Source organism: Curcuma longa, chromosome 1 (assembly GCF_044706935.1).
Source record: "Curcuma longa cultivar G26 ecotype Majalengka, Jawa Barat chromosome 1, ITB_CL_G26_1.1, whole genome shotgun sequence".
Classification (NCBI taxonomy): domain Eukaryota; kingdom Viridiplantae; phylum Streptophyta; class Magnoliopsida; order Zingiberales; family Zingiberaceae; genus Curcuma; species Curcuma longa.
In genome coordinates this window covers 16,899,144-16,924,733 of record NC_133861.1, presented here as the reverse complement: position 1 = coordinate 16,924,733, position 25,590 = coordinate 16,899,144, and the positions used below count along the sequence as shown (strand labels likewise).

Sequence of the window (25,590 nt, the reverse complement as noted above, 5' to 3'; positions counted from 1 at the left end):
TGAGATTACTGCGTCGCGACGAGGAAAACGCGCGACGAGGAAAGACGACAAATAGAAACGCACGCGAGGAAAGCGCGTGGTGAACAGAGAGAGAGAAGGAAGAGGATTGGTTTGAGCGGATAACCCTAGACCTAAGGAGGGAGGAAAACTCAAACCTAAACACGAGCACACGCGAGGAAAACGCATGGCGAACAGAGAGAGAGAAAGAAGAGGATTGGTTTGGGCAGATAACCCTAAACCTGAGGGAGGAAAACCCAAACCTAAACATGAACACACGCGAGGAAAACGCGTGGCGAACAGAGAGAGAGAAGGAAGAGGATTGGTTTGGGCGGATAACCCTAAACCTAGCCTTGGCTCTGATACCATGTAAAATAATAATACAATGGATTTCTCTCTCTGTCTATTACAAGATATAAGTCCCTATTTATACATGAATATAGGGACCTATTATAGGAGAATTATTCTAAAAAAGAAAAACAGAATATTTATCCTTAACAGAATATTTATCCCTAAATATTCTAACAATTCCGAAATATTCTAACAAGTTACAATATTGAAAATAGGTAGGTGATTGAATATTTCATTAGTTTTCTTAAATTGATTAAATCTTGTAAATGAATTTATTCTATTTTAGAACCAAGTATCATTATCATCATCAAGCTGTGTTTATCCTACTTGTCTCAGGACCTAATCAGCTATTGGCAAATCCCAGATTTTGTTTTATTCCTTGAAAAGAGAAGGATAATTGTTTAATGTTATATGAATATTGTCCATAAAATTTATTGATCCACATTTTTTCATTAATTATGTTATACGACTGTTTACTGTCTTGTAGTTCAATTTCCTTTACTCCAAATTTCTGAATATCATCTTTCCTTGTGAGAACTTTTCCTAGAACTTCACAAAAGTTTTGCTCATAAATGAAAAAGAAAACAAGCTGCCATTAGTTGATTAGGCTATATTTTAGTTAGCATCGCACATCTTATAAAAGATAGTGCCTTTTTTGTGGGAAGAAACCTTCAGTCTTTTTGATTGTGGACTTGTGGAGTGTCCAACAAACTTGTAGAGGTTTTATGAATTATTTGGTGAACTCTGTTTTCAAGTCATTGTTTGAGTCATTGTTCAATTAGTTTCCTCAGAATTATCTAATCCCTGTTTGCTGCATTATCAAATATCTCGTAATTTTCTGGCACAAGTTATGAGTGGTTATGGAAGTTCATAAATTAGTAAGGAATTGAAATGTCTCCTCAATTGTATTTATTCTACCATTTGATTTATTTTCTGCTTTCTGATTTTTCATTCAGAAATACTAAAGACATTCATATTCTTGTAGGTGTATACTGTTGGTCCAGAATATGCCCATGCAGAAGCACGTAAATCTCCCGTTGTTGATGGTGTTGTGATGAGGAATCCAGATGGAAAAGAAGTAATGTTTACAAGTTTTTCCGTTGTGTATTTATCTACTTACCTGAAGATTATTAATACCAGTATAGGAAACAATAGAAATGAAGTGAATATCACAAAAGTAACTGTACTTGTTTGACCTTGTCTGATGATAGTGGTGTCAAATGGGCCAAGTGACAATTAACTGTACTTGTTAGGCCTTGCTTGGGAATAGTGGTGTCAAAAGGGTAAGACCACAACTATACTTGTTAGGTCTCACTTTGGTGGGGTAGGGGCTTCAAAAGGCCGCAACTATACAAGGAAGATGCAAGATTCGATACTCCTAGCTGGTACACAAAACTCCTTTTTTAGAAAGAGAAATATGCTTATTTACCTTACCAATCTCAAGTTGTCTAATCTTTGAAAACTTAATAAAACCAAAACCATTAGAAAATCGAGTATAACAGGAAACTGATTTGTTTTAAATAAACAAACAAAAATACATTTATAGAATGAACGCTCATACACACACACACACACACACATATATATATATTAATGAGGCAAAGCCATCATCCCCTTGCTATATAGTAGGGAATCTCATTTCATTAAATATGAATAATTTCCCCTCACTATATAATAGGGAATTTGATTACATCAAAATTATGAATAATATGAATTTGAAACATTCAGATAAACCCAACATAAGTAATTTTCATGATCATCCTACCTCCAAAGTTGTGGCAATTTGAATTTGCTATATATTTGAAGATGTCTCCACCAATCTCTATGAGCATTTTGGATGCAAGTTAAGATCTCTGTCTCAAAATGGAAGCAAAAAACGAGTCCGGGAAAAAAGTTGGCTCATGACATCAAAACTTCAAGTGATTAAAACTTGAATCTCAGATTTTATTATTTGCAATAATAACAAAATATAGCTGTGGTAGAAGATTCAACATGCACCAAACATCTCTCACAAGTTAGTACTGAAATATGAACTTAACAATCAACATTTATTGGAATCAAATATTAATGAAAATGATACGGTTTTGAAATTATAATGTTTCAGTTTGAGACCAAAACTCTAGTACAGTTCAAAATTTTTAACCTTATATTTATAATTAATCAATAATGTAAGTGGGGACCATTGAGTCTACCCTAGTGCTCTAACTGTTGTCAAGTGGTAGATTGTATCATCTCTAGTATAGGTATGACTACTGACAGTTGCCCAAGTGTATTGTGTTTAGCGCCAAAAACTTGTTGATATGTCCAATATGTATTGGAGGATGAACAAAACCGTGTACCGACTACCGACAGTTTTCAAAGCATGCTAGTTTCTCGTTTTTGGTAAATGGCATATTTTTCAACAGAACAAGTCTTTTTCTACAAATTAAAGCTATAAAAGGGCAGCCCAGTGCACAAGCTCCTGCCAATTGGGCTCCCGAGGAAGAGTTTGTTGCAAGAGGTTGTTTCCGTGACTCGAACCCATGACCACTAGGTCACATGACAACAATTTTACTATTGCGCCGAGGCTCCCCTTCAAATCAAAGTTATACTGAAATAAATTATTTTGCTATCAACCAAGGTTTTCTACCCAACATGCCTGAGAAAATTTTCAGCCAAACAGATGAAGTCTAAGTGGTTTCTAATAATCCTCATATATAGATTGTTGCTAAGATAAATGGGGTGGGCCGACCAGCCAAGGACAGAAGTGTGTCTGGATTGTACACGCCAATAGCAACAGGATCTCTTCTTTTTGGTCTATTCATAGTATATTGCATGCCACTTTTATCATAACCTGCATAGTTTTACATTTAGTCGATGATGACATCCGGTCAATAATATTAACTCTCAATTGATGTTTGCATTGAAAGAAATGGCAGTCTCACCTTTTTTACAGTCAGAATTTTTATTGCCACTTCTTTCCTTCCCAATGTTACTACTTACTTCCTATTTCTGCTTCATCTTATTCTTTTTGAAACTGAGAATTTTGATTTTAAGGCTCATATTGGGTTTGAGTTGGATATTTACACTGATTTCTAAATGGGCAATAAATTATATATGGATATCTAGGATATCAATATGATTTAGTATATTGGCCACCAATGCTAGACTTACGCAACACAAATAGGTTCTATTTGCATCAGTTGACGATCTCATGGGACTTAATGTGATGCATGATGAATCTGTATGCTTTAACCAACAATTTCATAGTGTTGTGCGCCTCCATCAATGATCTCACAAGAGAAAGAAATACTCTAAATTGTCTAACATATTATTGGTTGAATGATGGAATGAATGAAACAATAAGCATGGGTCTTTATCATAGACATTACAATAATCAAGTCTCCTAAGATGAAGGTTTGCTAGAAACATTAAACTAAAAACCATCAAATTATTATAAGTTTAAAATTTAGATCATGTATTGGTTAATTTTACTGTACTGATTCAGTGTTATTATTATTATTTTTGAAAAGAAATCACTTTCTATTTTATTATTGTGACACTAACCCTAAGAAACAACTTCTGACTTGTATTTTGTGTCATCTGGTTTTCCTTATCACATGGTCTAGCAGTAACATTCCACAGGTGAAATGGATTCGTGATGCTTGGTGTCCATTCAGTTCACCATAAATACTGATTGCTTTTTCAGTGGCATTTTTCTTCTGATCCTTTTTTTCTGCTATAGGTGAGGTATCCTGTTCTCTTAACTCCTGGTGAGAAAGAAATGGCAAGAGATGTGTGTCTGGCTTTTTGCCAATTGGTAATTTCTCATTTATACCTAAAAACTAATGCCTCTACACTTTCTAGTTTGCTTTAACAAAAAATATTTTTTAATTTTTTTGTCATTATTCTTATTGTTCATATCAATTTTCTAGTTGTTAAAATTTCTTTAACAAATAATTGGCAGGTCTATGCCCTTGTAACTAGTCACTAGTGAATAGCTTTTCTGCTTCTTTAACTAGGGTGGTTAACTCTTTTCATGTAACCATTGAAAAGGCATGCTCATCATACAATGCTTTAGTAGGTAGCTATAGTTTCCTTTTTGCAAGCTAGTTTGAATATAGAATGTGTGGCTATCTATTGTAAAATTTTAAACGATCTCCAAGATATTACTTGAGAGCTATTAAGCCCACAAGACCAACTTGGAGACATCATCATCAAGCTATATTTGATCAGTTACATGAATGGTCACCCTCCATTAAGCTCTATCCATATACATGGGTGTATCACTAGCATTCTAATCAATTAAGTCATTTTTTTAAAAAAAAAAGTCAAATTATTTTAATTTTTCTTTAGTCTCATTCTTCTCTTTACTCTTTTCACTTAATTGATTCAATTCTTTTAACTATGATACAGGCAACAAATTGGAATGGACAAGGTCCGCAAACTTTCCTTTTCGTCCAACAAGAAGACCCATGAGATGACAATAGAGGGAGACATAGCAGGGGTGGGCTAGACTCTAGGTTTAAGTGGCTCATGATGTGGGTGAGAAGGATAGACTGCAAATAGGTTTGCTGACAAATGGGAAGGTGGAGAGCCTTTGTTAGCAGTGCTGAGCTTGAATGATAGCTCCTGTGTTGCTTCCTGCTTGATGAAGAGGATAGGACATTTGAAAGGAATATAGGATGATGTTGAAAGACAAGGGATTAAGAGGTGACGAGATGAGATAGGTGGGGTGGGTAAGCTCTGATATCATGTTAAGAAATATGTATCTTATTGTTAGGTCAATGGATTAGCTAACTTATTTAAAGGCTAGGGAATTAGACCAATCAGTGGCACAGATAAGTTATTTATTTCTATTTATCTAACAAAACAATGGTTACAATACCACAAGAGTGTGCTTCTTCTCATGAATAGCTAAATATGCTTCAATATCTTGTTCACTAGAATCTTCTTGCTGATTGTAGGTGCTACATTGCTTTTTGCTGACATATTCCTTTCCTGCACTTGTAGCACACTGCACGTTTTTGCTAAAAGTTTGTCTTGTCTTTTCTCTTACCCCACTTAAGCACCAGCTCTCCTTGCGTTGTTGCTTTTTATGTGTGCCGTTATATCTTCAACTCAGCATGTTTTTGAGCTTGTTTTTCCATTTGTTGCTGAAAAGTATTTCTTCCTCGTTCTTTATTCCATTTGCTTGTAGAGCCTCTGGGTTTTCTAGAGATTCTCCAACTTCAACAGAGAGAGTTGATTAGGCCATCCACTTACAGTAGCAACAAGCACTATGCTCAATCTTTTAGTAGTGGATGATGATTCTTCTCAGCAATGACACACTAATTTGTACTCTGAATCTAGTTTGGAGATTTTACAATGACCATACCTTCATAAAGTGAGTTGATTTACATCTCATCTTAAATGAGTGCCATTAACCGAGAAGCTGAAGTTGGGCGTCACTTTTTGGTGTTCCATGGGCTGAGATCTCCTATGTGCTTAATGAACTGGACAAAAGCACTTTCTGAGTCTACGTTTTCTGAAGTGGGTGCAGTAATCTCACTACCAACAAGAACCTCCAACAAAATTTGCCCTAGAGAATAGGACTTAAGTCAGATCTTCCACCTGTTATAGTGATACAATTGAGCTTCTTAATTCCTATGAATGCTCTTGCAATATAAGCTATGTATGGGCAAAAGATTTGGCTCTCTTGTTGGACGAGAACCATTCACTTATGAGGTGGAAAAATTTATTAAAGAAGTTTTGGTCGCTTCTTTACAGCCAAAGAAAATTCTTGAAATGGTTCTACAAAGCTCTAAGTTGGAGATTTATGGGAAACTCAAGAGCATTTTAGAAACTCCTAAAATGAAGTTATTGAAAATTCTAAAAGCAAATGCCCCTGACTTGCGCCAACCTTAACATCTATAACTAACAATCAAAAACACTATTGAAGAATTGGTGATTCTTTGAAAGATGATGAAAATTTTAAAAGTAATAACATTCATTTAAGATACTTGTCCTCCTAAATAAATGGAATTTAGCCTTCCAAAATATCCATTATTAGCAATTCAAAAGAAAATACATATTGTAATCTGAATTTATTTATGTTGCTTCCTGTTTTGCATGCTTACTAACATAACATACTCATTTTGAGAACTGAGTGGTTGCTTTATTGTGTTTTCACCACTAATCTCTGGGAAGTTCCAGCAGGTTTGTGGCTTTGATCTATTAAGGTGTGAAGGAAGGTCATATGTTTGTGATGTCAACGGCTGGAGTTTTGTGAAGAATTCGTACAAGTAATTGTCTTCTTTCTCATCTGTATTATGTTATGAGTTATTTTTGGAATATGGATGTTGTTCAAAAGTTTTGCAATTCATAACTTTGTCTCACGAATAATCACTGCATAGGTATTATGATGATGCTGCATGTGTTTTAAGGAAAATGTTCCTTGATGCTAAAGCTCCCCATTTATCATCTACTATTCCTCCTAGCCTTCCTTGGAAAGTTAAAGAAGTTGTCCAGTCTGAGGGGTTAACACGCCAAGGAAGTGGACTAATTGGAACATTTGGCCAGTCTGAAGAGCTTCGATGTGTTATAGCTGTTATTCGTCAGTAAGGGACATTTGACTGATTTAGAATTTTTCTGAAGATTTATTTATTGCTGTTACATTGTTTTTCTAGTGGTGATCGAACTCCAAAGCAGAAGGTTAAACTAAAAGTAACAGAAGAAAAATTACTGAATTTAATGTTGAAGTACAATGGTGGGAGAGCAAGAGCTGAGGTGTTTCATGATTCATATTCAAATTTTAAGCAGTATTTACAATTTAGTTTATTTACCTCATCTAATATTTATCTTCGACACTCCTTTTCTAGACAAAACTCAAAAGTGCTGTTCAGCTCCAAGATTTGTTGGATGCAACCCGACTCCTTGTTCCACGTAAAAGGTGGGTAATAGCAGGTTTGCCTGACTAGAGATCACTCTATTGTTTGCAAGTAATAGTATTGGCGCCCCCCCCCCCCCCCCCCCCCCCCCCCCCCAAATCCTGGATTGTTACAGCTAGTGGCTGACCAGAATTTTCATCAGGAGAGAATGCTATATAATTACAACAAAAATTTTCAACATCACATATAGTTAATCTGCATAGCAAATATTGTTAAGAATTAAGACAATTAGAATTATGTTTATCATCATAATCAACTCATGCACCGAGAAGGAGATCTGTGATGCATTTCACTCTTGTTTAAGATGGAACAAACTCAGCCCATGTGGTTAAGAGAAAAAAAAGTTTTTGCTAAGGTTGTGAAATAAGGATGTGATCCTCACAATCCTTTTTAATTTCTTTTTGCCTTTTTTTAAAATCCAAATTGAAAATAATGCACAATAGGGCTTAAGGTGGATCTGTGAGGGAGGGATTCTATCACTGGAATCTATTAAAAATTTTTATTTTTTTTTAAAAACCTTAAATTATCATAATTTTCAAGGCCTCTGTATTTTACACAAAGGTCTTTACAACAAGGTTTCCATTAAGGTCTGCCCTTGGCTGCAGCCACATGATTAGTGCAAATATGCAATAACTATATAAGGCTTTCATGGTGTATAGCCAAACTAATAACTGATTTTGGTAGGGCCTCCATTTAAGTTTGCCCTGGGTGCAGCCACATGCTGAATGCAAATATGCAATAACTCTATAAGACTTTCATGGAGTATAGACAAACTAATAACTGGTTACTTTTACATGGCTATGGTTTGGGTGATCATATAATCTTTTTTGATATAGTAGGTCTGGTCGTGAAAGTGACAGTGAAACTGAAGACATCGAACATGCTGAAAAACTTCGTCAAGTGAAAGCAGTACTTGAAGAGGTACTCTTATCCATTGCCTATGTTATGACTTACATTAAGATTCATGTTTTCTGATGCACAAAAATTTGACGGTCATTGGGAAGTAGATGGTGCCTTGTCTCATATCAGTAGCCCTGTGTTTATGATGGTCAAAGGTATGGTTTCATGTTCACTTATATTATATTATCACTAGATGAAATGAGAGGGCAGTATTGCATTTTGTTCTTAAAAAAAGTGTTGCTCAACGAGTTCTGGCGCTGTTTCTTTTCTCTTCTATCATAACCATGAGTGTCTTTGAATTTATTTTTTCAGGTGTACTCGAACTTTTTGTTTAGTTTACTTTCTAAGAGGAAATTTAAGTTTCAATATAGTGGGCGTGCTCTTTTGCTTCTTAGAATAACTTTACCAGAAAAGAATATTCCTCTACAAATTCTTTGAGGCTTTATCTTTTTATTTCCAAAATAATTGAAATTGCAGCTGCTCCTCAAATCTTGTAGCTGTCTTTTGGGCTTGTCCTTTAAGGATTCTTGTGTTTTACCTAGAAGATGAGGATGGCTTGAGATAAAGCTCTAGCAACCTAGGAGATAGGTTTGGGTGAAGGCAATGCTTCTTTCTTGTGGGAAGCTTGCTAGTTGGATGAAATGAGATCACTGCTTCTCTTTATAGTTTGCATCTTTCCTCAGTGTACAAGTGGAGAATTCTCATCATTTAAGATCTTAAACTTGATTCTGCTTGGACCTTTTGCTGTTTCCACTGCCAACCTTAAGCAATAAGTTATAGTATGAACTATTGATTGATTAAATCTGTGTGAACAATGAAATTTGTCTGTTCACCTTGTACCTTTTACTAAAGTGAAGAAGTGCTGACATGTTTGGACCCTGCTAACAACGCTTCTACTTGTTGTCAAGTTTAGAAATTTCATTTATCTTTTATTATGCATACTCTAAAAATATTATATTAAGGGATACATAGATGATTTGGATCTTTCCCTCTATTTTAAAAATGGAAATGTCATCGTGAAGCCAAAAGAATGGTGGTTACATTAATACATTGTCATTGACAGAATGTTGAATAATTGAAATCTTTACAGATGATGTTAGCCCATGAACATTCAGTGTTTTCATGTTTCTTGTTAGTTTGGTTGTTGACAGCTCATTAATCTCATAATCTTTTGGAATAAATTCATTTTCTTCAAAGAAAGTGATCATCCTACTATCACAAGAAGCTTGATTATTGGATGCACAAGCCAGCCTATGGATTCAGAAGTTTAAATCTTGTAAAACTGTGTACTTGTATTTACTGACTTGTACATCCAAAAAGATCAGGGTAGTCCTTCTGATTCCTACCAAGAGTTTGACTCATTAAAATGATAGTTGTTATAGTTATTGATGTGGCAAAAGCTTGTAGCCCCTATGTGGCCCGTGGGGTTCGGAATTGTACTAAGCTATCAGTCAAAGTCAAAGTAGATTAGACATATCCCCAAGCATAGTGGGTTAGGCCTTGAAAGGACCTGGGTGTAGTCAAACCAGCTCGATGCATGCATCCCAAGGAACTAGGCTTGTCCAAGGACAAGTTAGCTACCATACTTGGCCATAGTCACCGACCTCATCCTTGGCTCGGCTACAGTCATCACCTCATCCCCAACTTAGTTACAGATGCCGATCTCATCTCCGACTCGGCCACAGTCGTCAACCTCATCCCCAACTTGATCTTGGGTAACGACCTCATCTCCGACTTGGCTACAATCACTGACCTCCTCCCCAACTCAATCTTGAGCATCGACCTCATCTCCAACACGGTCACAGACGTTGACCTCATCTCTAACTTGGCCACAGATGCCAACCTCATCTCCAACTCGGCCACAAACGCCGACCTAATCTTCAACTCGATCTTGAGCGCAACCTTCATTTATCCTCTAGACCATTCAGCATCGACCTCACCTCCTCCTCCGCCCTTGCCTTGGGTCCATGCCCTTTGTGGCTCGCTGAAGATGCGAAGGCGCGGGGATAAGGAGGTGATATAGCCGCTTCATTCATAGGACCGTTTCTCCAAAAAAGGGGGGAGCGGTAACACATATCTTAGAACATGTGATAAGCGGAAGCAGATATCTCGGAACATACCATACACGGCATCGCAGATTTCAGAACATACCATAAATGTAAGCGCACATCTAGGAATATACCATAAACGGATGCACACATTTTGGAAAATGAACACATTGATAGTTTTTTAAAAGATTGCCCACTCCCATAGGCACAGGTACATGCATGCATGAAAATCCTAATTTGCCTTAGCTAATTTTCTTGAGAAAAATCCTAATTTGAGTGCTGGAGTGGACTGCTGAAATCCATTCTGGTGTCATTCTAACTTGCTTTTGGAGTACTTTTCAAGTTCTTTCATCTTCCTTGGCGACGATATCCAGAGAATGTGCACGTCAACTCATTTGTTGATCGGTGGCTTGACTATCCACAATATTTGGCCAGAACAATTATGAAATAATTATTTTAATAGCATTCATCTTGTCAATTGATTTCTATGAAATAAAGGTTTTTTTCTTTCATATAATGTTGATTCTCCCTCATTATGCTGCACTCACTTTTCTTGACATGTAAACATATGCTTTCATTTTTGTATAATACATTCCAAAAAGGAATCAATTAACACTCAAAATTAATCAGTTTCTTTTTTAAAATTACTGTCATGGCATCAGGGTGGCCATTTTTCAGGAATCTACCGGAAGGTGCAATTGAAACCATCAAAATGGGTTAAACTACCAAAACCCAATGCTGATTGTGAAGATGAGCGTCCTATTGAAGCTCTCATGGTTCTGAAGTATGGCGGTGTTCTTACTCATGCTGGAAGAAAACAGGTATATACTACAATGTCTTTTTCCAATTTGTTACTATTCAGGTCTTTTTGTAGTTCTGATGGAACGAGTTGAATAGTTGTCTACAGTTTTGCTGACTATAGTTTATGTCTCTTAGTTGTGTTGGTTAATGGGAAGTGGTTCAATCTTTCATCTTCTTAACTATGCCATTATAAACACATTTCTTGATAAATGATCATTGTTTACTTTGGGTGGTTATTCATGACTTGCTGGCTTGGTATATTTCGTTGTGACTCTGCTTATTTTCTTTTCCAGGCAGAAGAGCTGGGAAGGTTCTTTCGGAACAATATGTATCCAGGTTATAATCCAATAGCTTATTTTGTAGTTTGGTTAGATTCATAACCTCGTAGTGATTTACACTTGCAAAGTTATTCTAGTTAATACAAACCTGAGTTACCATTTATGAAATAACGTTTTAACATAAATGAAGTTATTACTAATAGTGTTTCTTCAATAATATAACTAAAATGATATGTTGCTGATAATTGAATTGGCATGCCCATTAGTTTGAGTATTCGATTAAAATGGAACCGAACCGAATTGAATTTATGAAAATCGAACAAATCAAATTTTTTCGAATTAATCGAACTGATCGAATTTTCAAATAAAAATCGAACAAACCGAACCGATCGAATTTTTAAATAAAAATCAAACAAACTAAATCGATAACATATCAGTTAATTCGGTCGAAAATTGAATTAATCGAATTTTTCAAGTATTATGGGAAATTTACCGATTAGTTAGGGATTTATAAGTTCACTTACTTAGGAATTTATCGATTTTTTTTTATTTTGGTTTATTCGGTTTAACCAAATAAGAGATTTTTAAACCAAACCGAATTAACTGATTTTTTTAGAAAAAATAACCGAAATTCTGAAATAACCGAATTGAAATTTTAAATTTGGTCGGTTTGTTCGGTTTAATCGAACTTTTACTCATCCCTACATGCCCACACAACTAGTCCACTATCGAACCAAACCGAACTAAATTTATCAAAATCGAACAAATCGAATTTTTCAAACTAATCGAACCAATCAAATTTTTAACTAAAAACCAAACAAACTGAACTGATTGAATTTTCAAATAAAAATCGAACAAACTGAACCGATAAAATATTGGTTAATTCGATCGAAAATTGAATTAATCAAAATTTTCAAATATTATAGGAGATTTACTGATTAGTTAGGGATTTATAGGTTCACTTAGGAATTTATCATTTTTTTATTTTGATTTATTCGGTTTATTTGGTTTATTCGGTTTAACCATATAAGAGATTTTAAAACCGAACCGAATTAATCGATTTTTAAAAAAAATAATCAAAATTTTGAATTAACTGAACATAATTTTTAAATTTGATTGGTTTGTTCGGTTTAACCAAATTTTAACTCACCCCTACATGCCCACACAATTAGTCCACTACCATCATCAGACATTTTAAAAGTTGAAACATATAAATTGTAGTACTACTATTTCTTTAGCTAAGTTGTTCTAGCCCTTAAACTATGCCACAAGAAATTTATATATATTCTATGATCCTTCACAAATCTTCTTAAGTCGAATTGGAAAAGCTCCGGGTCATTGGTTCAGTAGGCCAATTAGTGAGTCAATTGACCTAATTGCATATGGAACCAGAAACTGACTTAGACAAGCTAATTGATTGAAATCAATTGCATAACTATTGTAACAATTCCAAATATGTCTAAGTTTTAGAATCTAAAAATAAATTATTATTAAAAAACTAATGATGAAGTAGTTGTTGAAGGTGTAGATGAAGTTGCTATCTAACAATTATATAGGAATACAAGTCTGAATGAAAAAAAAAAAAGAGATGAGGATGAAACTGAAAGGATTTCACGTAGCCTATAGGGGTGTAGGTGTTGGTTGTTTGGGGACTTGGGGAAGTTGGAGTTAGGCGACAACAAGTCCCTTTGGCTGTTGGTTGGAGGTAGAGGTAGGCCAATTTCTAGAATTAGTAGAGGAACAGTTGAGTGGCACTGTGTGAATTGGTTTAGGGTTTTGTTAGATTTTTTTTTTGATGCTATGGATCATTGGATTTCTATATTAAAATTTTTACAAAGTCATTTTGATCCATCTAATATTAGAATAGATAAATTGGTAATTTGGAAATTTTTGGAAGTATGAGAAAACCGACCTATTTTTCCAGTTTCTAACCAGTTCAGTTGCTTTCTGATTCACTTGGACAGCCTGACTGAATCAGAACCTGGGTGGATTTTTCCAGTCAAATTGGTTGTTTCTCGTTGTTTCCATAGCTATGATATATATAGTTGAAAGAGAGATGAAATATTATTATTGTTAAGTAAAAGAAAATAACTACACTTTGATATTAGTCTTTGGCCAACACCATAATAATCGATGTGAGACTCAATCATTAATTCTAACACCCACATATATATTAATATTAACTCCTCCCTCAAGTTGGAGTATAGACACTCGAGGACATTCCAGATGTTGTGGTGAGTGGTGAGAACATTCTAGTTCGACCCAAACTTCTCTGGCAACTCTTTTTAAGAACCAAATCTCCTATTTCAAGCCAGTGATTAAGACCTTACTTCTATAAATCCAATGCTGATAAAAGAATATGGAAAAATATAGAATACAATGAAGATACTATTGATGCTACATTTAATAGGTTTGATGGCAAAGACACTTTTGACCAATGTTGATGATTTATAAAAAAAATTTAATTAAGTTGGTTTGATCTTCAAAAGATTTGATATATTCTTCCTCAACATTCTTTGATTTGAAAGTATCATTGGATACTGAAATTTGCGAAGATGAAGTGCCAAAATTAAGCTATAAAAGATTGCAAAGAAAAATAAAATTAGAGTTCTAGTATTTATTTTGTTCCTGAGGAGTTAGAATTGAGTAGGAGACTAGATAAGTTAAATATTTACTTTGAGAGGTGAGAATGAGATGACAGCTAGGAGACTTAGTAACTAAGCAAGTTCTGATATTTACTTGAGCGAGAAGACCTAAAGTTTTACAGACCAAAGAAATTAGGATTCTAACATCTACTTTCAAAGGGGTGTTAGCGGGGAGAAATGTTGGAGAATATTCATTTTAAAATTATTTTACTTCAGACAGGAAGAAAATACTAGGAGAGATATAATAATGGTGAAAAAATCTGCCACCTCCCCATTTTATATAGGAATCTGTATTCTTTTCTTTTTCAAATCTATTTTTTTAGTATTTCTCCTTTGAAAAAGCTGATGACCTCCCATTTTTACTGCTTTGGATCAGGTTCTTTGAGTAGTCCTGGGATTGGCTGGGTCATGGAGGGCTTAGGAAGCCTCCATTATCTCTTGGGAGTTTGCCTTGGTAGCTGATAACTTGGTGATAGGATAATATAGGAAATCCAATCTACATCATACCTAGTCTCATGCCTATGTTTAGCCTTTAGATACAATTGGTTATTTAGATAGACTTAATGATATTTATGGAATCTAAATAAAGCTGTGGTCCTATACAATGTATAATCATATAATAAAATATTCTCCTAGAAAAAGACTGTTGTTGACTGCATAGCCACTGATGCAGATTGCTAGTCTGATGGAGAGCTTTCATTTCATTTTATTGTGTGGTTCTCCATAGTGGCCATTTATTGGACTATTAACAAATCTTTCATATCACAATTTTTCTTTCTTATTGATCTTTTTCCCATATGGTGCCTTTTTCTATTTCTACTCCAGAATCTTAATCTTCAGTGACTGTGAAGTCATCCACACAGACTGAAATTTCCACTCAGGTTTAGCTCTATACGTCTTGTCCGATTTGCATTTGGATGGCTTGGACTACATATCAAGGCCATAGTGTGCCATCCTATGTTCCTTTTTGGCCAGTAAAGATCAAGGTGGCTAACTGGTCTATCAGTGGAGTTGCTGGTTGCGAAAATTTTGTTGCAAACTGCAGAAGTGCTTGATCATTTTTTAGCCAATTTCAAAGGTTCCAGTCATAAGGGTGGAAACTATTTGAAACTGGGTTGTCATCGTTTGTGATTAAGTATGATGAGAATCTGCGGATATCTGCAAACAACGAAATATAAAATGAGTTAGAAGATATGTACAGTTCATTGAAGCATTTTTTTATCCAATGAAGTAAACTATTGTGTGAAATTATTTTCTGATATATTTGAATGCAAACATTGTAGCTACTGTTTTCGACTGCATTGTCTATGATTTCATTATGAGCTAGCATTTTCAGAGATCTGATGATTGAACACTAATTTTCTGTAATGTTTAGGTGAAGGAACAGGCCTGCTCCGTCTTCATAGCACTTACCGACATGATCTAAAGATTTATAGCTCAGATGAGGGCCGTGTTCAGGTATTTTTTGGTTGATTAAATAAATTTCTGTTCTTTCATTAGTTGCTTGGCCTGATGGTAAGTGAGATCCGAGGACTCTCTGTTAATGTACGGGGAAGTTAGATTGGCAGGACTTTCCGCTAATGAATGGGGGTTCAAATTCATATGACAACATTGTTGGTAGAGATTTAACTTTGTTGCTCCTACTCCAAATAGAGTATAGTTTCACATCCAATGCGGTGTGAGGAAAACTCATGGTTAAGATTAAAAAAATATATATATATTCTGCTATCATTCATCTTTCTTGATAATTCTTAATTTTTGTAAAAGTAGTTATTTTTGTGAACCAATTTCTTCGCAGATGTCAGCAGCAGCATTTGCAAAAGGCCTTCTTGATCTAGAGGGACAGTTAACACCAATTCTGGTTGATATATAGCACTGTGTTTATCCTGTTAAAAATATGTTGCATTTGCTCACATATGAAAGTCTTTGTTGCCCTAGGTTTCACTTGTTAGTAAAGACTCTTCAATGTTGGATGGACTAGAAGATGCCAGCAGTGAAATGGAAGAAGCTAAGGTTGGTTATGCCCTACATATGATAATTTTGTATTTGTCAGACTATAATGCAAATCTATCTCAATTGAAATGAGAATTATAATACTCAGAGTTATGGATTTGAGTGTTTCTTGGTCGATACTAGGATTTCCTCACCATGAAAGTTTCTTCCTTTTGACTATCGATTATCATCCTTGTTTAATTGATGAATGACAGAACCTTTTCAATTATACTGACATATACTCCTTATTTGTTGTCAGCATGGATCAGTTGAACTTACATTTCTTTCTTAACTCTCAAGTATGGAATTATTTTCTTCCAACTCCCAGATTCTGTATTAGCTCAAGATTCTGGAACTTTCATTATATGCTCCTTCAACTAACTTTAATATGAGAAAAACTTCATTTGAGAAGTTATATTGTGTTTGATGCTCTGATCAAAACCAATGGAATTTTTTATGTCACAAACAAATTCAGTACCTGAGGCCAAGACACATAGACTATAAAGTATTTAGGGCTTCAAAATCAGCGTTGGGTACTAGTTGAAGGAGTTAGATGTGTTGGTTTTGTACCTAAGTGAAGGAGTTAGAAATCTAGGATTTCATCAATCGCCTAAGTTTCACAAGCCTACTTTTCAAGAACCACTCAAGGTTAGGTTTGTTAAATTCATCAATGTAAAAAGATTTCCAAATTATCTAATATAGAGTCCTCAAAATAATTTAATTTTCACATGAATAATTCTTCTGAATTCTCAATGTTGGCTCAGTGAATTATCAGATTAAAATATATCCTTGTGGTATATGAATATGATATACCTGAGTCGAGGCATTTTTTATCAGAGCTAATCCTTGCATTATTTTTATTTTTTTCTATAAAAGATAATTATGATTCTCTTGTAAGGATTAAATGCTTGATAGAACAAGTCTATTGAACTAGCTTCTCTCTCTCATTATCTGTCTGTGTCAAACACCAAACTTGCCCATGATCAGATGCATAAACACAAAAACTAGAGATAAATCATGAGCAGCTCATCCACTGTTGTCATCTATGATTGATCTTGGGACTTCACTTTTTTTTTTGTCCCCTAATCATGCATTGATCATTGACGCCTGATTTTGCACCAGTATCAACTTTTTTATAAAAAAGAACTCACCTAAACAACAACTATATTTTATTAGCATATCTACAATTCTTATATTTCATCTCCATTCACGTGCCTAAACACTAATATTGACTTTTCTTTTCTAAGAACTGGACGAGTTCAACTATATATAATTAGCACATCCACTAATCTTATGTATCTTCCCTTTGCACTCACATGCCTAGATATGTAAATATTTTGTCAAAAGGTTAGGTTCTCACTATAACAAATTTGTATTTGGTTGCAAGTTCTCTTCATGTAAACCTTTTTCTGTATATGACTAAAGACCCATGCTTACGCACATATTCTCAGCCATGTAATAGAAATCAATTAGTTTTTTAGTTTAATTTTTTTTCTGGTATTATGCAGGCAAAATTACATGAAATTATTACTTCAGAAGGAAAAATATTAAATGGAAATATGTCTGATGGACCTTCATGGATGGTTGATGGAGCTGGTGTGCCTGATAATGCATCCCAACTTCTTCATTCTCTGGTATGTTTTTAGTGTGTCTACTTGCCTGTGTTGTCCTTCTGAGTCTTTTTTTCCTTGAACTAGGACCGAACTCAATGAAGGGTTGCTCCCACCCTCCCAAGTTTAATCTTGAAATATCCATACCTAAATGAAAGATATCTTTCATCTTTTTGGACAGAATGTGGCTGAATCTTCTTCATCTTCTTAATAGCCTTATGAACTCTTCCTTGAATAAGAGGGAATTATTATGAATTTTTAATAGGTTAATTTGACAAAGAAGATAACTGCAAAAGTGAAGCTGCTAGCTGAAGAAGAAGATGAGAAGCTTTCCATAACAGCTTCATACACTGTGCTACCCCATTATGACCAAGCAAAAGCCCTTGGAAAAACAACCATTGATATAGCTCGTATAGCTGCTGGTTTGCCTTGTGGTAGCGAAAGCTTCCTTTTGATGTTTGCACGTTGGAAGAAGCTTGAGAGAGACTTGTATAATGAAAGAAAAGAGTATGGATCATTCTGAACTCAAATAAGTCTATATAACTATATGATCATTTATAAAACTTCATAAAATACCTCTCCTCACATTTGGCAACCCAGTAAATGAATCAAAACAAACTCTGTCATTGAATATGAAAGGCTTTATATTTATTTCCTGCAGGCGGTATGATGTTACACAGATTCCTGATGTCTATGACTCTTGCAAGTGAGTATTTAAATTCATTTGAATATTATACTATCATCATCGTTCCTGCAGTTACTCCAACAACTATGGGCCTATTAATCATCTTATCAACTCAGAAGCTTAATATTTCAAAATATTGTTTGTTATTTCATGAAAACTGAAAACTCCAATAAACTTGAACATTTTCACCCTTGCATCTGGCACCTTCAAGTTAAAAGATGGTCTCTTGATGCTGATGGTGTTCTTTGTGCGGATGAGATTCTTGTCTGTGTGCGTTAGCTGGGTGTTCTGACATTCTGTCAGCCAGTATTCTCTCTATAGCAAACAGCGTGCAGGTGGGCCTCTATTATTTGTTGGGAGAAAGAATAATTCAATTGATGCTACCCTACTAATCTTGTTGTCTTGTGAGACCATGTTGAGGACATGCCTCACATTATCTCTGTTGTGTGGACCATGGTCATCTATCTCTCCCAAGCATTCAGCTTGATCAGTCTCTCTTTTGAACGACTAATTGAGTCCGATACATCTAGCCTACTAGCCTTACCATCCAGAAATATGGGCAAAGACAGAGAAGTAAAAAAAAAGGTTGCCGGCCTTATTTATCTCTGTCTCCTATGATGCCATCATCATGACACTTGAATTCCTTCTCCTGGAGAGGAAAAGCACAGGAGAAGAAGGCCACTCCATGCCTTCACCATAGGCTTAAGCCAATGGTAGTGTCCTCTTAATTAGATTTTCACCATCACAAAATGTCTAAAGGGTGGGATTATAGCAATTCTGGACTGTTACATTTAGGTTGTTTCTTTAGCCATGGATGGTTATGATTAGAAAACTGTTACAACATTTAAGAAAATTGTTTTCCATCATAAACATGTTGGTCACATACAACTTGGTAATGCTACATTTGAGAATAATGCTACTATGCTGTTCAATTTTTCACATTAGTTTATCTTTAGATGGTTTCCTCTACAGTGGAACGGGTTTATTCCTGCAATAAAAGAACATATATTCTTGAAATTTATTTGAATTCTTATGTTGGAAATATTTGCATATCAATTTTACTCCATTGCAGATATGACCTCCTTCATAATGCTCACCTTAATCTTGAAGGTTTGACTGAACTCTTCAGAGTTGCTCAGGTATTTCATTCTTCTTTGCATAGTCAATCACAAGTGGAGTTAAACAATCATGTTAGTGTGTGTATAAATTATGATATGATGGAAAGGCATTGGTTAGAAGTGGCGTAGCCATCATATAATGCTGCGAAGTGAAGATCGACTTCTGGTCTCCCATGTTTAAGAAGATGAAATGAATCCCAAATTAGGATCCAATTTAATTAAAACCATAATTTACAATTTAACCCTGAAAGTTTGGAAAAAAATTATATTAGTCTAAATGTTGTAAAACAAAAAATAAATATTGTCGTGCTCCATATGCTAGTCACACACGTCCCATCTCTACCTCCTGGTTTGTCTTCATTGGCAACTTTAGCACTCTGCAGCTGGCGCCTCTTCCAAGAAATCGACCTTCTCTTCTAGATGCTATCCAACACCTATTGCAATACAACTAAAAGGGTAGATTGAGATCCAATTGAAAGTGATTCAAATCCAGTATAAGACAAATATATTTGATTTATTGAACAATCCAATCAATTGTTTGATTTACTCAAGTATAAACAACCATAACCAAAATATAAGCATTGAAACTGTATTGACATGACACAATACAGTACTGAAACCATATTATTTTGGTTAGAGACCAAAACTTTAAACCTTGGTCGACAAGCTTAAGTGGCAGATAGTCATTTGTACTTGTAGGATATGCATGCAGAGACTAAACTTCAGTGAGGAGAATGGGAAGAGGAAAACAAGGGGATGTCTGGTAGTTGGTGGTGCAAGGGAGAGAAACCAGGAGTAAAGGGAGGAAGATATTCAGGAGAAAAGGTGAAATTTGGTTTCTTGAGAAGATTAGTCATATCAATAAGCTCAACTGACATATAGGCATTGGAAATTATAGACTCCATCTCCACCACGTGTAATACTGCATATGAATATGGCCCAGGAATGCAGGGAGGGAACTTCTGTGAGGTGAATGGGAAGGACTGAGATTGTCAATGTATTGAATACTGGATACATTAGCTACCTGTTTCGATAGGTTCTATATATGGAGTAGCTACCTGTTCCCTCATTACTTTCAGCTTTCAATAGCAAATAGTTATTAAAGCTATGTAACCTACACCCAACAAATTGTTACCTTTTATTTCATCTAGACTGCATTTAGGTTAGTGATGAACAAACAAATACAATGTAGGCTTTTCTATTTCACTAAAGAATAATAACGTTTCTCATTTCCTGGTTTATTGTTTTTCAGTTGCTTGCTGATGGTGTTATTCCAAATGAGTACGGGATAAATCCAAGGCAGAAACTGAAAATTGGCTCAAAGGTACAGACCACTTATGTCATTTTGTATTGTTCAACAAGCTCTTGTGTTGTTGTAGTTCAAAAAAAAAAAAAAAAGACCTGTAGATGCCTTTTTCTCAATAATTATTTTTGGACATTTTTTTTCATAATGTCATTTGCCTCAACTGTAACTGTTGCATAAGAATTATAAAGATTTTGGCAACATCCAATACTATTCAAAACTAGCATTTTCTTGCATTTAGACCTTGCATATATCATTGGAACAGGAGGGCTCTGTAATAATGAAATAGGGATGCTTCTGAGTTAAAAAATCTGAAGGTTGCTGGGTAAATTCTCTCTTGATAAAATACCAATTATTTTCAAAGTACAAGCAATTGGTAAGCACATGTTTGAGACTCTTGCTTGTTTTCAATCTGGCATAATTTGACCATTACTTTACAAGTTCTGCTAAAGGAACCGTAGCATTTGAGGTAGCATGTTGAAAATTCTTTTTCACTCACTTATCTGGCTTATAATAGATTGCCTTTTCAGAGGGAGCGGGTTATCAATCATAAAGGTTAGTGGTGCTTTACTGGTACAAACCTAGTCCATCTCATGGAGGTGAAGGAAACTAGTCTCCACAAGTAAAGCAGCAAAAGAATATATCAAATGTTCTCACAACTTGGACCCAGTTACATTGGAAGGGGAGAAGCTCTTGGTGGAAGGATATAAGGGATTAGGAAGGGAAGATCTCTATGGAAGGAAGCAAAGACTCAATTGGATTCAAGATCCCACCTAAATGAAAGAATGCAAAGACTCGAGCATATAAATCATGCCCTCATAAGTCGAAGGAAGACTAAACAATTAAGAATTAGTAGTAATTTTTGCCTATAAAATTAATTATATAATATTGAAAAAAAAATTAAGCAATAGTGAATTTTATGTCCTATCCTATGTTCATTGTTCTCTCTCTTTGTGTGCAATCCTCTCTCTCTCTCTCAACTCCTCTCCCTCTTTTCTTCTCTCTCCCAGTCAATTCTTTCCCTTTCTCTCGCTATTAAAATCCACAACAACTCTTTCTGCTTCCCTCCTGTCACGAACAATCTTCCTCCCTGCTGAATCATCATTCACTCAAGACTGCAACGATGAGGGAACCAATCGACGTAATTTGTGGAGACACAAGGGATGATTCAAAAGAATCAATGATTATCAAACTTGATGGTAGAAAACTAAAATTTGTGCAATCCATCATAAACTTTTTATGCAATAAGAAAAAGAGAACTCTGTCAGTGAAATCTCAACAACTCAAGATGTACATGCAAATACTTGCAGGAACTTGGTGAATCTATGAAAATGTTATACTGCTAAAACACGAGGTGCTCAAACAACATTGTCTTTGCAAGTTGTTCGAGTAAAGGCCACATTTGCATATTTGGTGATAATGTTACCGTATGTAACAAGGCATGTCGAGAAAGAGAACACCGTCCAGTTCTCCCAGCAGAAGTGTTTCTTACAAGTTATAAGTTTGTTATTGGTGAGTTACTGGCATCATGTCATGGAGTCAGTATATGATGTTTTTCTTGCATTGTTGAAGAGCTTGCGCTGGCAGATTAGCTATCCTGCTGTTTGCAAGAGAGTTGATAGATTTTAGAAACAAAAAATCATATGAAGGCATCATCAACCATTTAGCATACTATGTCCAATTGTCCATTACATTTGCTAGATATGTACTTTCTAGTCAACATGCACATCAAAAAAAAAAAGATGGTCTGCAGTTTATTTATTTGAATGCTACAATATAGTATATGCACCATTGTCACAGTCATTATTTTGTTCTTCAGATTGCACGTCGTTTGCTGGGTAAAATCTTAATTGATTTGCATAACACTCGAGAAGAAGCAATTGATGTTGCTGAACCAAAAAGCAGTCAGGAGACAACAACAATGTTCCCAAAGACAAGGAAGGAAGAGCAAGACCAAGCTAGGCCTTTGAACAAGAATGAAGATCTAAGAACTAGCTCAACTAGTGAAAAATCAATAGACCAAGATGATGATGATGATAGAGAGACCAAATATCGTTTAGATCCAAAGTTTCTATCACATGCTTATTGTCTGCTATCAACTATGTTTAACATTATACTTGGCATGCTAAATTGGTATATTTTCCTTTCTGTTTCAGATATGCTAATGTGAGAACACCTGAACGACATGTCCGTACAAGGCTTTACTTCACATCTGTGGGTGCATTCTTCCCATTTATGCCATATTTGTGCTAATATTATCTGTTTATCACAAAATTTGTTCATTGTAATATGGATATTTTGGTACTTTGCCATTCCAAACATGTCTCCAAGATGAATTTTTATTTAGTGCATATAGCTTCAAATTGGTTAAGTTCCAGGTTTAAAATGCCAATTTTGGTCACTTATCAAAATGGTTTTGTGCCATTGTTAACCTGTGCTGTCACACTATAGAGGTTGGCACATGTTGGTTGTGTTGTTACGTAGTAATGGTTTCAGGTGCTTCTTGTACCTGCTATTTTGATAAACCAATAGAGATGTACTGGTTCATAGTATGGCTGTACAGATTATCCCTCCCCAAACTCAATGGTGAAGATTTTATGTGAGATATCCTGTTTCTCTATCAAGCAAGCAACCTCAGTTTGTGCATCTACGAATATTTTTGCAGAACATAAGAACCTTGTTTTTGATGAAATAGGGAAGGTAGTTGGATGGCCTTCTTCTCTCAAGTCATCTGTAGTTATATTCCATGGTTTTTGAATCCTAGCTTAGATAAGGTTTGAATTGAAAAGTATAGTTATTTTCAGGCTCTATTTAACAATATTGAATTTATAAGCAAATGATGTAATGTTATCATGAGAATATTTGCTAAACCGCCTTTCAAGATTTAATATTTTGGGAAGAGGCCCAAGATCCAACAATTCATAGTAGTAGTCATTTCTGCAATGCAATGTTTGATTCTGCAAACTATAGAATTAAGAATTGGCACTGCAATGTGACATGAGAAAATCACCAGAAACATGCTCTGAAATGTTTAAAACCAGGATTATCTTTTTCTTAGAATGTTTGCATTTTTTGTTCATAAATGTATTTACAAGTGCATTATATCCAGTTATTGTGTCTGAACTATCCTCTTTGATTGCTGTTGTGTTGATTTCAGGAATCACATATACATTCTTTAATGAATGTACTTCGATATTGCAACTTAGATGAGTCCCTGCAAGGAGAGGATAGCCTTGTCTGCAATAGTGCACTAGATCACCTATACAAGACCCGGGAACTTGACTACATGAGCTACATAGTTTTCAGAATGTTTGAGAATACCGAGGTACTAGTTAGTCCAAATTGGCATTTTATTTGTTAACAATTTGCCTACTTGATTTGAAGGTTTTAAAGATGTATTGATTGTTGTACTAGATAGACACATTAGAGTTACTTTCTTGTTCAGAATGGCAGGAAAGACGACATTCTTTTAGAATAAGTCAGCTGGCATCTTAGATTAGTATTACAAAGAAATTTATCATTGAATTTCAGGTAGCATTAGAAGATCCGAAAAGATTTCGGATGGAGATGACATTTAGTAGAGGTGCAGATTTAAGCCCTCTGGAGGTAATAATTGTTTTCATGTTTAATAGGGGTACGACTGTAACGGAGCCCGTTAATATTCAATGTGATTGTTTGTTTTAATATTATCATTTTTCGTGGTATGTCAAAGAATGATGACGGGGATGCTGCTTTGCTTCATCAAGAACATACTCTCCCTATAATGGGCCCAGAGAGGATGCAGGAAGTAGCATCCTACCTGACATTGGATCAATTTGAGAGAATGATTGGTCCATTTGCCATGCCGGCTGAGGATTTCCCACCACCTGCAACTCCACAGGCATTTTCAGGCTACTTCAACAAGAGTTCTGGAGTACTAGAGCGTTTAGTTAATTTGTTTTCCTTCCATAAAGGCTCCACCGCAGCTGCCGCCTCCAGCGCCAATAATAATGTAAAACAGTGAAGCATGACCTCTTCATTCTTTACGTAATTCTCCTTTTACCAATCAGTGAAGGACGAGAACTACGATTACATATATATTGGAAACAGGAAGGATTATTTGCGCGCTTCAAATCTTGTCCTCTAATGTCGACTTTTTCGGTTAGAAAATTTTGGCTTTTGGTTATTAGTTGGCAAATTAGTTTTGTTTCCTGACTAGTCAAATAGTTTTCTTGTCATCCAATTTATTCAAAAATACAATGAAAAACGTGTTCAACTGTTGGTATTTTTATAAATACCTTTATTTGTCTTAAGAAGAACAGCAGCACTAGTGCTGATTCAAAATAAGTGATGCATTGGATTTGGGAGATCATGTAGGTGGTCTTCATGATTCGCTTCTGTAGTTTGGTAGAATTGAATAGTGTATTCTTCCGAACCGAATGTGCTAATTGTGCTTATGTTAATCTTCGTTTAAACTACTATTTTATCCGATAATGCAAGATAAAGTTCAATTTTAGTTACATTTTTCTCCAGCATTTTTCACAGCTTTTTATACAGTTATAAGTGGTTTATTCAGGGAAAATTCTGTCTACCTCTGCTCATGTATCATGTAGGGTCCGTTATTACAGTCTATTTAAAAAATTAATAAATATAACAGTGTGTACATGCGTGTCCAATAGTTATCCAAGTGAACAAGTGTCGGCCAATAGGAAGCTGACAGCGCAGCGCCGAGTCAAATCAACCAAAGATTATAACTTAATTTAATTTTTTAAATAAAATTTATATTTTATTTGTTATATTTACTTAATAGATAAAATTTATATCATTTTTTATTTTTAACATGAATAGTTGAAGATAATATATTATATCATTTTTTATTAATTAAATAAAAATAATATATTTTTCAGGGTCGGTTGATTTTTATTTTTCAGCCAAATAAATTTATTTATCAATTACTTTGAACTTTATTCATGCT

The 25,590-nt window shown here is 35.0% G+C and overlaps 1 protein-coding gene across 2 annotated transcripts in view; it reads left to right on the top strand.

The window, feature by feature from the left end:
* LOC141829890 (inositol hexakisphosphate and diphosphoinositol-pentakisphosphate kinase VIP2-like) overlaps positions 1-24,886 on the top strand; it is a 38,465-nt gene extending 13,579 nt beyond the window's left edge. The window contains exons 9-30 of one of the 2 annotated variants that reach the window (XM_074717376.1): positions 1,334-1,426; positions 4,073-4,147; positions 6,526-6,611; positions 6,723-6,926; positions 6,996-7,095; positions 7,188-7,258; positions 8,096-8,177; positions 10,867-11,025; positions 11,299-11,341; positions 15,304-15,386; positions 15,727-15,789; positions 15,867-15,941; positions 17,429-17,554; positions 17,796-18,037; positions 18,192-18,236; positions 19,288-19,354; positions 20,586-20,657; positions 22,456-22,703; positions 22,793-22,850; positions 23,794-23,961; positions 24,168-24,242; positions 24,349-24,886. In XM_074717376.1, coding sequence (XP_074573477.1) covers positions 1,334-1,426; positions 4,073-4,147; positions 6,526-6,611; positions 6,723-6,926; positions 6,996-7,095; positions 7,188-7,258; positions 8,096-8,177; positions 10,867-11,025; positions 11,299-11,341; positions 15,304-15,386; positions 15,727-15,789; positions 15,867-15,941; positions 17,429-17,554; positions 17,796-18,037; positions 18,192-18,236; positions 19,288-19,354; positions 20,586-20,657; positions 22,456-22,703; positions 22,793-22,850; positions 23,794-23,961; positions 24,168-24,242; positions 24,349-24,639 — 2,526 coding nt within the window. In that variant the 3' untranslated portion in view covers positions 24,640-24,886. Of the gene's footprint in view, positions 1-1,333; positions 1,427-4,072; positions 4,148-6,525; positions 6,612-6,722; positions 6,927-6,995; positions 7,096-7,187; positions 7,259-8,092; positions 8,178-10,866; positions 11,026-11,298; positions 11,342-15,303; positions 15,387-15,726; positions 15,790-15,866; positions 15,942-17,428; positions 17,555-17,795; positions 18,038-18,191; positions 18,237-19,287; positions 19,355-20,585; positions 20,658-22,455; positions 22,704-22,792; positions 22,851-23,793; positions 23,962-24,167; positions 24,243-24,348 lie in introns of both variants that reach the window. The other variant, XM_074717371.1, reaches the window with a different exon arrangement.
* The last annotated feature ends 704 nt before the right edge of the window (positions 24,887-25,590 follow it).